The sequence below is a fragment of the Parambassis ranga genome, chromosome 2, assembly GCF_900634625.1.
Source record: "Parambassis ranga chromosome 2, fParRan2.1, whole genome shotgun sequence".
In the NCBI taxonomy this organism is placed as follows: domain Eukaryota; kingdom Metazoa; phylum Chordata; class Actinopteri; family Ambassidae; genus Parambassis; species Parambassis ranga.
Genome location: NC_041023.1, coordinates 41830371 through 41843533, shown reverse-complemented (window position 1 = coordinate 41843533; position 13163 = coordinate 41830371). Strand labels below are relative to the sequence as shown.

Here is a 13163-nt window from a genome sequence, read left to right as displayed (position 1 = left end):
GAGTGTTTGAACAAACTATCGTCCAGTACGAGGAAGAGATGGACCGTCAGCGCAAACTGCTGGATCTCCTCCTGAAGCCTGAGATCAAGATACATAGAATAGGTATGTAAACATGACAATGTCACGGAACAACAACGTCTCTGTTTGAAAAGAGTGCACATTCAACACATAGTGTTTCTAACAGGAGGACACTGACTTCATGACTTGAAGCTAAGCTGGGTGAAGACGCTCGCACATTACCACTGTGTACGTCATCAGTTGTTGAGCTGAGCGTTATCGATGTAGCCCAAGTTAATGAACAGTACAGCACTGATATGATCCATTACATGTTGGCTGGTAGCTGAATTCCACGCAGTGCCGTGGTGCACAGACCACAGCCAGGTTAAGACGTGACAGCTTAACATCCACAGAATATTTGTGGCTCCTGTCTTCTGTCTGAAATGTTGTCCTGAATGTTTATGATATTTTCTGTTTCTGTATTTTAATGTTGCATTAATTCATTTGGTTGTTCCAGGTTTTAGATGTTTCCATCATCACATTAGTCTTTGTGTCCATTTGTCCCTCCAGGTCTCCCTCAACAACATGACTTTAAGGAGGGAGAGATCCTGTCTGACCAGCAGCTCTGTAACCAGGACAAAAGTTTGACCCGACTGTCATCCAATACAAAGAAGAGATCAACCATCAGGACCCACTGAACATTATCCTGACACCTGAGATACAGTTACACAGAACAGGTATGTGAACCTACAAACAAGCAGTGAATCCTTGACTCATGGAGGCTGCAATTGTTCTGAACTAGAATGTATTTTCTGATCATCGCATTAGTATTGTTGCATCAATTCATTTGGTTGTTCCAGGTCATAGATGTTAGGGAGGCATCTGTCGTATCCAACCAATTAGCGTATGTCTTACAAAGTCGCTCATATCTCAGGAATGGTAATAGGTAGAGACGTTCTGTTTTTTTCCTCGAAAAGAACACACACTTTAGGCTTTTCGGGGACCTATGTCTACCCCGGCTGTAATATTCTATTGGCAAGTCAGTGTCCAATCGGTCCATCGTGCAATATCAGGAGGGGCTCAAACATCCAATTGTAGAGCCTTTGTGCTCTGACGTAACCACCAGCTAGTTGAAGGACAAGAGAACCACCAGCTATGGTTGAAGGACAAGAGAACTCTCTCCCCTGACTAGCTGGGACGTTTACATGGCTGAAAAGCGTCTCTGAGCGCAATAATAGACGCGTGGCGGACCGTTATCTGAACCGGAAAGTGCGTCGTTCTGTATACCCCTGTCATACACTTATATATCTTACTGGAAACGTTTTATTTGATCTTTTAGCGTTGCTATGTTGCTATGTTTTGCTAACAAAACATAGCAACATAGCAACGGAAGTTACATTGAAGACGTTCCGGGTGAACAGGGGTCACCTCCCCCCCTATCAGAAAGGCCTAAGTTCACACCTCAGCCCATCAGCAGTCTGCACAATGAGTTGTATCAAGAAAATAAAGCTCAATTGACACACAGGATATTCCTAGAGTAGCTGACAGCCCAGCTGTGAGGCAGACCTGTAACAGTGGCATCAAAATCAATGGAGTGAATGGCACTTTTTTCACTTATGGTGTAATAAATTACATTTGTACTATAGTTAGAACCTTCATTTTTACACACTTATCCCTAACACCCTAAACTACATGTTGATAATGTTTGGGGAGAGTTTTATTACAGTTTCCTGTGTTTTTTAAATAGATATGTATGAAATTTATTTTTCGCATTATTTTTTTCTTTCTCTTTCTGGTGCTAGAATTTTTTTATAGTCATATAACACCACTATAGCCTGAATATTATGAAAGCCCAGGTTCTCCTGAAAAAAAAGATGTATATTACTTGATTGTGGATTACAAGATGACTATTTAATGAGCAGTAAAACACAAAGAGTGCCAGGCGAGGAAAGTCCCTAAATATTGTGCCAACACCGGGCAACTTGTGCATGCATCTAATGTAGTGTACACACTTCCACAAATCTCTTTAAGCTGACCTTGTGTCCGCCTCTGTTTTAGTTTTAAGTTTGGCAGGAAGATTAACTATGTGAGCTACCTGAGTGAGCTGGAGGATGTGGTCAAGTGTGACCAGCTGGTGATTCCTGCTCGTGTCAGAGAGTAAGGACATTTAAAAACATTGATTTTCTACTGCATGGTTTCTACTGTGGCCCATGTTATGACTCTGTCTGTGTCACAGGTATGACAACAAATTGAGAGCGTCTCTGAAGCCGGCCGCTCAGCCTCCCACGTCTCCTCCTCGCAGCCCTCCCCTCCCTGACCAGGTGTTTGAGGTGCCACTCTCACTGTCAGTCACTGAATCTGGAGGTGCAGCTCAAGTACAACTCAGGTAAAAAGTAAAGTAAAAAGTCATGTGACTTTCGTTCACATGTGAGTTAATCATGGCTTCCTAGCAGTGCTGAGAAGTCAGAATCAGAATTACTTTATTTATTATAAATTCTTTTTGGTTACAAATAGAAATCAAAGATAAATTGAAATTGAAATATTTAGCATTAATTTTTTTATTATTATAGCATTTACATCCCTGAGGTGTATGTAAAGAAGAACATATTTACTACTGTATAAAAACCTTTACATGGTAAAGAGCATGACATGAATGTACAGTGTCTGAGTGACTGTTACAGTTCAGAGTTCAGTAGTTTGATTGAGACAGGCAGGCAGTGGTGCATCGTTGGAGTCGGAGTCTGTTGCTGAACGAGCTCCTGTAGCTGGTCAGCACAGTGTGGAGTGGGTGGGAGGGACAGTCCAGTATGGTCTTTATTTTGGACATCTTCCTCTGACGCACCTCTGTCAGAGAGTCCAGGTCCTCTCCCACAACATGGCCGGCCTTCCTGAATATTCTGTTGAGTCTGTGTATGTCCCTCACCCTCAGACTGCTGCCCCAGCAGACAACAGCATACATGATGGCACTGGCCACCACAGACTCATAAAACGTCCTCAGCATCGTCCTGCAGAATCTTTAGTGTTTCAGAGTTTTGTGCAGCTTTTGCTCTTTCAGATGAAGTAGAAGAAAGAAGGCTTACAGCTGAGCGGCTTTGTGTGTTTCAGGCCAGGCAGTGAATTTCAGAGACATGGAAGACGTCCACTTGGCTGCTGTGATTCTGAAGACCTTCCTGAGGGAACTGCCCGAGCTGCTGCTAACTTGCCAGCTTTACAACGACATCTTCAACTTGGCCTGTACGTCAAGACCATTAGTCCAAGAAGTCATGAATATAGTTGAATAATCAGTGGTTTCTCTAGGATTGTTATTCACAGTGGCATTTGATAGGTTGCAGCTGTATCCAGTGACAGTCAGGTGACCGTCATGAAGACGCTCGTGGAGTCTCTGTCTGAGGAGAACTATGCATCACTGCGATACCTCATTCCTGGCACAGGTACGGCTCTGACACCACGCTTCCTTTCACATTTGTGCGTCTGTTTCTGACAGCTGTGTGTGTATGTTTGTGTGTTTAGGTGTCAGCCAACAGTGAGGTGAACAAGATGACCAACAGTAACCTGGCTGTTGTGTTTGGTCCTAACCTGCTGTGGGGGCGGGACAACGCCATGTCTCTCAGCGCCATTGGGCCGATCAACAACTTCACCCAGACCTTGCTGGACCAGCATCATCTGGTCTCCGCCTAGCTTTGTGGCCAAAACTGCTCTTTAAGTTGTTGTCTTTTAATTTCTCAAAGGCCAAATCATCATCATCATTATCATCATCAGTGGTTGAATATTGGCGTTGTGTTGTTGCTATAATTCAGAATATGATGTGACTGAAAAGAACCAAAAGATCATTCATTTAGTTTGACTGAGGCAAAAAAAAAAAAAGTTAACTGTTGTAAGTCTGTGTGTGTGTGTGTGTCAGCTGATCTCAGTACATTTGAATAGACAAATATACTGTTGGGCTGTTCATATATTGATTTAAAAAAATAGAGGGCTGTGTCAGTTAAGGTGTGTGTGAGATTGTTGAGGTGAACAGGTGTGTGTGTGTGCGTGCATGCTTGTGCCTTATTTGTTCCCCTGAAGTGATTAACCATCAAAGTGCCAGTGTGCCCGTTTTGCCATAGATTAAAACAGCACGAGGTGCGTTCAACGCATCACAGGTTTGAGAATCAACATTTCATATATTTATGTTTTAAAGCAAAAAAAAACCATCACATCAATCAGACAAAGAATAAAGTCTGATTTTTTTTCTTGCTCCTTCAGCCAATAATAAGTTAAAATTCACTACAGCTAACTGAATCATCCTAACCAAGTTAACATGTTTTCTCAACTCTGCTGATCGATTACGGTTCAGTCTAATCTATGGATCTTTGTACTGTAACTGTTGTTATGGTGACAGTGAACAATGTTTCTCTGTGGGAGAAATGATTTTGGTTTCCAGGATTTATTGATACTTAGTGATGTTATTTTCTTAACTCCTTTTATTTTTCTCCTTTACTTTTGATATGTTGTGGATCTTATGTATGTAAGATATAATTACAAACTGTAACATCCATGTGTGTAAACAATAAATAAATGTTGAATGAACATTTAGTTTTATTCTCAGCTGTTTTTTTCTTACTGATATTTATTTGTGTAAACAATCATGTACAGTTCAAATCAGGGTGCGCATTAATATAACACTCAGGGTGTGCATTTTAGAACAGCAAGGATCTTTTTATGTTATTTATTTGAAATGCATCCATGACAGTAACAAGGTTTACAAAGAGATCAGAATTCCTTTATTTGTCCCTGAGGGGCAGGTTAAAGCACAAGTGAGCAGCTTGAGGTATGAAATACAAGACAAAACGGCAAACAGTAGTTTCAGGGAGTATATGAGCCGAGAAGAAGTCCAAGCATCTGAATGAATGGCTCAGAGGGTTAAGTGAGTGGTGGACTGTGAAGAGTGAAAGGCTGACTGAGAGGAGGTCCAAATGCCTGGGCGAGTGGCTCAGGTGGTAAAGCAAGGGGTAAAGGGAGTGATTTGTGCCCTTGAAGAGCCAGGTTCGATTCCTGGAGGGTGAAGAACAAAGACAGAAGATCCGGAAGTCCGGAAGGACCGGAGGAGAAGAGGGGGGCGTCCTGGCCCCCCGAGTTTCGGGGGTTCGTGAACAGGGGGTTATGTTACCAAAGGTGGTGAGAGGTTGAGGGTTTTAGAAGTGTTGGTTATGTTTAAAGTAGTCTTTCAGTAATCTTACTTACTAACTTACTAACTAACTTCCTTACTTACTAACTTACTTACTAACTTACTTACTAACTTACTAACTAACTTCCTTACTTACTAACTTACTTACTTACTTACTTACTTACTTACTTACTTACTAACTTACTTACTTACTTACTTACTTACTTACTTACTAACTTACTAACTAACTAACTTCCTTACTTACTAACTTACTTACTAACTTACTTACTTACTTACTTACTTACTAACTTACTTACTTACTTACTTACTAACTTACTAACTAACTTCCTTACTTACTAACTTACTTACTAACTTACTTACTAACTTACTTACTTACTAACTTCCTTACTTACTAACTTACTTACTTACTTACTAACTTACTTACTAACTTACTAACTTACTAACTAACTTCCTTACTTACTAACTTACTTACTAACTTACTAACTTACTTACTAACTTACTAACTTACTTACTAACTTACTAACTTACTTACTTACTAACTTACTTACTTACTAACTTACTAACTTACTTACTAACTTACTAACTAACTTACTTACTTACTTACTTACTAACTTACTTACTAACTTACTTACTTACTTACTTACTAACTTACTAACTAACTTCCTTACTTACTAACTTACTTACTAACTTACTTACTAACTTACTTACTTACTTACTTACTAACTTACTTACTTACTTACTTACTAACTTACTAACTAACTTCCTTACTTACTAACTTACTTACTAACTTACTTACTAACTTACTTACTTACTAACTTACTAACTTACTTACTAACTTACTAACTTACTTACTTACTAACTTACTAACTTACTTACTAACTTACTTACTTACTTACTTACTAACTTACTAACTAACTTCCTTACTTACTAACTTACTTACTAACTTACTAACTTACTTACTAACTTACTTACTTACTAACTTACTAACTTACTTACTAACTTACTAACTTACTTACTTACTAACTTACTTACTTACTAACTTACTAACTTACTTACTAACTTACTAACTTACTTACTAACTTACTAACTAACTTACTAACTTACTAACTTACTAACTTACTTACTAACTTACTAACTTACTAACTTACTTACTAACTTACTAACTTACTTACTAACTTACTAACTAACTTACTAACTTACTAACTTACTAACTTACTTACTAACTTACTAACTTACTTACTAACTTACTTACTAACTTACTAACTTACTAACTTACTAACTTACTTACTAACTTACTTACTAACTTACTAACTTACTTACTAACTTACTAACTAACTTACTTACTTACTTACTAACTTACTAACTTACTTACTTACTAACTAACTTACTTACTTACTTACTAACTTACTTACTAACTTACTAACTAACTTCCTTACTTACTAACTTACTTACTAACTTACTAACTTACTTACTAACTAATAATGCAACAAAGTCATTTTTTTTACTGATGTTTGACATGACCAAGACTGTAATAAAGGTTAAAAAAATCCAGTCCACATTCACCTTTTCTATTAAAAATTTTGTGTGTTTTTTTTTCCATTTATTTGCACCACCCCACATGGGGGGAAATGATTTTTACTACTGTTGATAAGAGCTCTCACTCCTCATACACAAACACACAATGACGCACACTATCAGGAGAGGGAGACATCCCCGTTCCCCCCTTGTCCGTTCCATTTGGGAGACCCGGGGTGAACTGTCCCCTGCACGGTTCACATACCTGTTCTGTGTAACTGTATCCCAGGTGTCCTGATGGTTGATCTCTTCTTTGTATTGGATGACAGTCGGGTCAAAGTGGTCCAGACTGGAGCTTTTGTCCTGGTTACACAGCTGCTGGTCAGACAGGATCTCTTCCTCCTTACAGTCATGTTGTTGAGGGAGACCTGGAGGGACAAATGGACACAAAGACTAATGTGAGAAAAGCTGGAGGACAAATCTGTTCTGTGTAACTTGATCTCAGGCTTCAGGAGGACAGGCTTCAGGAGTTTGCACTGACGGTCCATCTCTTCCTCGTACTGGACGATAGTTTGTTCAAACGCTCCCAATATTTCAGCAGCAGCAGCAGTTAGCCGCTCGCTGATAAAACCTGTCGCTTTGTTTTTCCTCGTCCTCCTTCTTCCTCCTCTTCTTCGTCTTCAGTTTACTGGTGCATTACCGCCACCTGCCGGACTGGAGTGTGGACAGTTGACAAATAGGTTTCTCTTACCTCACCTTTAAAGGTGGATCTGACTGTCTGACATGTGATTCTCTTCTTGACTTGTGCTGACATTCAGTAGATTCAGTGTGTGTGCATGGAGGAGCACAGCTGTACACTGTCATGCTGTGTGTGTCCAGAAGGAGGGAGGAGGACACTTGATGCTGTTTGATGTAAACATGGACAAAGCAGAGAGCAGGAAGAGGTCAGAGTCCACACAGCAGGCAGCTACATGCAGATGTGTTGACAGTGCAGGGCTGATGAGGGCCGTGGAAACAGGCGTCTGATTGGAGGATTGGTCTGCAGGTGAGGCAGTAATGCAACATTAAAATACTAACAAACAGAAAATATCATAAACATTCAGGTTCTGACAAAGAGAAAAAAAACACTTCTAATGTTAAGTTCTGATATTGAAAGGATTTTCCACAGGTTTCACCTTTTAGAGACATTTTACCTTGAGGAGCGTTGTGAGAGAGAACCATGTCATGGTTTGGTTCTGGTCCAGCATAAGCAGCAGTTACTATAGAGGGATCAGTCTCCTCTTTCAGTTCATGCTGCTCTCCTTCATGACTGGTGCAGACTTCCTGCTGTTCCTCTTTAACCTGTGGAGGTTCTGGTTCCTCCTGGTCCAGAATGGAGTTCTTCCTCTGGTTACAGAGCTGCTGGTCAGCCAGAACATCCTCCACTTTAAAACTGTGTTATTGAGAGAAGGTTCACAGCACACAGAGAGATGTATTTACAGAAAATTCTAACATAGAAATACAATCAGCTTTTCAGTAATATCGTGTCAACAGACATTCAGCAAGTCTAACTTAGGGTGCAATAACAAAATATTAGGCTTCCCAGTGTGGGACATTCACACACTACTAACTACTGTTGTTACATTATATTCCATACTTACCAGTGTTTCCCTGCCATTATATAGGGGGCAGCTATTTTCTATACAGCAGCAGATCATAGCAGAAGTCATTCAAGGTCACCTTTCCTATAGAACAGGTCTTTACTTTGTTCTTTTATCAAACACAATAAATAGCTGCCCCGTGCACATACACACACACACAGGCACAGGCTGATAAAATCAGCATCTGTCTGATCTGCTAGTGTGATGGACTGGTGCCCAAATTAACTGGTTGTCACCTTGGTGTGATATTGATGTATTGCAGGTGTATCTCAACACGTTTTTTTGTACAAACCAGGAATTTTTCTTCCCCAAAATTCAATTTTTCATCATTTCAGGAGTAACAATGAACATAGTGATGTCGGCCAGCATGTAACAGCATGTTCAACGGGAACATTCTGTGTGATCATTAGACAATTAGCATCTGCTAGCTGTGATCAGGTAGTTTATAAGTGCTGTAAATGAGTTAGTCTTGATTCCTGACCCCCAGGAACCAAATCATGGAATTTGTTTAAATAATACTGCTGTCTGTGTCTGTCATTGGCAGACAGGAGCCACAAAACTTCTGTGGATGTTAAGCTGTCACGTCTTAACCTGGCTGTGGTCTGTGGAGGTGTGTGCACCACGGCACTGCGTGGAATTCAGCTACCAGCCAACATGTAATGGATCATATCAGTGCTGTACTGTTTATCAACTTGGGCTACATTGATAATGCTCAGCTCAACAACTGACGACGTACACAGTGGTAATGTGCGAGCGTCTTCACCATGTTGCTCATGTTGGATAGACTGAACATTGACTACGCTAAACTAAACTAAACTAAGCTAAGCTAAGGTTTGTGCGCGAGTGCATTTATCGGGCGTAAAATCGTCATATCTGCTGATCTGCGGACGCCGGTCATGGCCGATCAGTCGGTTCATCTCTGATGCTAACTGGGAAATAACAGCAGCTGCTCAGTAGTTTTCAACAGTGAATAAACGAAGCACAGAGCTCTGATGAGCTGAAGCAGAGAGAGAAAAGCTGGAGGGACACATCTGTAGCTTCAAGTCATGAAGTCAGTGTCCTCCTGTTAGAAACACTATGTGTTGAATGTGCACTCTTTTCAAACAGAGACGTTGTTGTTCCGTGACATTGTCATGTTTACATACCTATTCTGTGTAACTTGATCTCAGGCTTCAGGAGGAGATCCAGCAGTTTGCGCTGACGGTCCATCTCTTCCTCGTACTGGACGATAGTTTGTTCAAACGCTCCCAATATTTCAGCAGCAGCAGCAGTTAGCCGCTCGCTGATAAAACCTCTCAGAAACTCAACAGCAGCCATTCAGATGTGATAAAACACTCACAGTAGTTACACTTCTGTTCAGCTTCTGCTTTGTTTTTCCTCCTTCTCCTTCTTCCTCCTCTTCTTCGTCTTCAGTTTACTGGCGCATTACCGCCACCTGCCGGACTGGAGTGTGGACAGTTGACAAATATGTTTCTCTTACCTCACCTTTAAAGGTCACAGAGGAGGATCTGACATGTGATTCTCTTCTTGACCTGTGCTGACATTCAGTAGATTCAGTGTGTGTGCATGGAGGAGCACAGCTGTACACTGTCATGCTGTGTGTGTCCAGAAGGAGGGAGGAGGACATTTGACGCAGTTTGATGTAAACATGGACAAAGCAGAGAGCAGGAAGAGGTCAGAGTCCACACAGCAGGCAGCTACATGCAGATGTGCTGACAGTGCAGGGCTGATGAGGGCCGTGGAAACAGGCGTTTGATTGGAGGATTGTCTGCAGGTGAGGCAGGAAGGAGACAGAGCCTCTGAGACTCCTTTTTAGGGACCATATGACATCATCATTTAGATGCATCCTCTGATTCTTCTGTCAACATCAGACACATCACAGTTTGATCAGTTTTCAGATCACACAGCAGTATCAATAATACTGAGCAGACATTACACACTCCATCAAACACACACACACACACACACACACACACACTGCTCACTTATAATAGAGATAATAAGTTCTTTACAATAAATTCACATTCACATTTTTATCATCACTTCACACATGGCACAGTATATATGGCAGTGAGTTAAAGGTGGAATATGTAGTCAGAATTAATACCAAATATTGACACTAGGTGGCAGCACTTGAGCTAAAAGTTGTGTTTCCTCCTCTCCTGCTTTTTTTTCTCATTTACTGTACAACATGATCATGTGACTGGTGTGCTATTGTTAGAGTGATGATTATACAGCTCCTGTCTCCAGTCAGAGTGAAGGACAGCAGCAACATTTACTCTCATTTTCTATTGACTTCAATCATTTCTTTCTTTGACCACAGTCATTCATACATGTCTTTACTTCATGTGTTGCTCTGATTATGACATCATTCTCCACTTGTCTTAAACAGGCCTGTTAGGTCTGCTTGTGACATCACTCTTCTCTTGGTCTGTTAAAGAGAGCTGTTGGTCTTGTGATGACATCACAGGTCAGTTGCTGTGTTAAAGAGAGCTGCTTGGTTGGGTTGTGACATCACTGTTTACTGACTGTGTTACTGCTTGTTGGCCTTGTGATGACATCACTGTTCAGGCAGCTGTGGCTCAGGTGGAAGAGTGGTAGTCCACTAACTGTAAGGTTCTCAGCTTGATCCTCATTCCTGCTTTGATGGTGACGTGTCCTTGGTGACAAGCAGGCATTTACATTGTACCTCTGGTTCATACTCTCACCTTCACAGACAACATGTTGTACCTGACAGTGACCACTTGAGGGCAGTGATGCTTAATGCTATATCAACTGTTTATTAACAAGAGGATTATTAGTGTAGAGAGAGATGGAGGAACAGCTGCAGATATCAGTGTGATCTCAGTGGTTATTAGGACAGAAAGCAGCCAATCAGACGGCTCTGTGGGTTTCTGTGGGTTTCACTGTGACGGTTACAGAATCATTCCAGGAAGTCCTCAACCTGCCTCATTTCCTGCTCACTGCATGCTCTTTAAACATATCAGTCTGCACTCAGTGTTTTCAATAATTAATTAATCACAGAAAATGTGTTTGGATACAAAACATCAGATCTGAAAGAGTTTATTAATATCAGAAAGTGACAGAGCTGCAGAGTCTGAAGACAGCTGCAGGTTCATTTCTTCTTCTACTCACATTGAAACCATTCATTCATCATCAAATCACAGAGAGCACATGTGTGCAGATAAAACATTTTCTCATTTTATGTCACTGTGAAGAAAACAGCATTCGTCGGAATGCAGATTTATAGAAGAGGATTAACACACACATATACACCACACTGAACACACTCAACAGCCGTGTGGTTTCATCCTTTGATTTTTATCACATGCTGTTCTGCACCTGCTGCTTGACAACCATGGTCACATGACTGCCAGGCTGCAACATGATGGATCAGCTTTACTGTGAAACGACAGTGAAATAATGTGAAGACACTTTGTGATAAAAAGTAAAGCTATAAATGCAGAAAGATCGAAGCAGACAGGAAGTCAGATTCAGTTTTATACTGACTCAAAGTTTTAGTACAAAGAGAAAAAAGAGCATCATGTGATCACTGATGGACTCTGAGGACAGTGATGGATGATGTGATGGAGGACGAGCAGTCAGCCGATCATCAGCAGAGAGAGTCCACAGCAGTACAGCAGACTCTTCACTATCAGCACAGTGTAGAGCAGCAGGAGCAGCTTCACCCTGCACTGAGACTGGAAGGACCCTGACACACAGACACACAGACAGACAGGTCATTCTCTGACTGTGTTGGGATGTGAACATCTTCATCCTGAATGGGTCTTACAGTCAGTGAGCTGCACAGCTGGCAGGTCTGCAGGTTCTTCCTCTGGAGAGACTGCAGAGACAGAGAGAAGAGTCACATATTTACAAAGGTCCTCTGCTCTCTGCGCAACATCTCATGAACATGTTCATTACCTTGCTCTGTTTGGGCCTTCACTGTGCCCCCCTCATGTTTGACATAGCAGCTGTACTTATAGCTGCTGCTCTCCTGCTGCTGGACAAACAAGATGGCGGCGCTGTGTCCCGTCTCTCTGAGCTCCAGCTGCTCTCCCTCAGCAGGATGCAGCTCCTCCAGCGGGCCGTTCTCCTTCTGTCTTTTCCAGGAGAAGCGGACCAGAGGAGGCAACATGTCTGAGGCCAGACACAGCAGGGAGCTGCTCCCCTCAGGACGGCCTGTGGGTGCTGCTGGGTACACGCTCACAATGGGCGTCACCACCTGCTGCTCTGAGGCTACACAACACAGACACACAATCATCAGCCTGTCAGTGCAGCCGCTCCATCATGCTGTGAGGGTGATAGGGAATTTAAATCATTCCTAAACTTGTTCTGTACTACTGGGTCATGGGGGGCTGGAGTCTAGTATTTGTCAGTAGGAGACAGACCTTGATGGGTGGCCAGTCTATCACAGGGCTGCCACAGAAAGACAAAGACAATGAACCTAACATGCACGTCTTGGAATGTTGGAGGACATGTCACATGACGCATCTGATGGCTAAAATGTTCTGTCACTTAAGAACAAGCAAGTCTGAATCTTAAAGGAAGCTAAAAGCAAATAAAACTTTATTTATGACAGAGCTTCTGACATTTAACTATAAACTGTAGCTGACCTACAACTGGTTATTATGACAAATCCACTGTTATAATATGAAGTTATATATAAAGTTTACACACATGTAACAAATAACAAAACTGCTTTATAATGAATCTGTCATATATAATAAATAATATTTAATCACTTAAAAATCTGTAAATTGTTTTAATTTGTCAGATTTATGTATGAAACATGATTTAAATCACCATACTGCATATTTGTGGCATATTATTAATTCATTTATTGC

At 41.2% G+C, this 13163-nt stretch overlaps 3 protein-coding genes, 2 long non-coding RNA genes and 1 gene segment (V, D, J or C); 2 read left to right on the top strand and 4 right to left on the bottom strand.

The window, feature by feature from the left end:
* Window positions 1–13163, bottom strand: part of LOC114444837 (NACHT, LRR and PYD domains-containing protein 3-like) — a 383662-nt gene that overhangs the window by 234845 nt on the left and 135654 nt on the right. The window lies entirely within an intron of this gene.
* The window catches only part of LOC114432357 (H-2 class I histocompatibility antigen, Q9 alpha chain-like), a 267348-nt gene that overhangs the window by 184080 nt on the left and 70105 nt on the right, over window positions 1–13163 (bottom strand). The window lies entirely within an intron of this gene.
* LOC114432368 (gastrula zinc finger protein XlCGF17.1-like) overlaps window positions 1–13163 on the top strand; it is a 216880-nt gene that overhangs the window by 176800 nt on the left and 26917 nt on the right. The window lies entirely within an intron of this gene.
* Window positions 1777–4448, top strand: LOC114432399 (uncharacterized). Of its 2 annotated transcripts, XR_003670265.1 has the most exons (5): window positions 1777–2154; window positions 2234–2383; window positions 3103–3231; window positions 3323–3428; window positions 3508–4448. It is a non-coding gene; the product is annotated as an uncharacterized LOC114432399 (long non-coding RNA). The 2 variants fall into 2 exon arrangements; XR_003670264.1 differs by having other exon boundaries at window positions 3103–3428.
* On the bottom strand, window positions 6820–7920 carry LOC114432405 (uncharacterized). The gene is made up of 2 exons (XR_003670274.1): window positions 7870–7920; window positions 6820–7715 (listed from the first exon to the last, which is right to left on the bottom strand). It is a non-coding gene; the product is annotated as an uncharacterized LOC114432405 (long non-coding RNA).
* Window positions 11622–12651, bottom strand: LOC114432385 (immunoglobulin lambda constant 6-like). The segment is given in 3 exon segments: window positions 11622–12028; window positions 12110–12160; window positions 12241–12651. Coding segments are annotated over 3 exon segments (501 nt in total).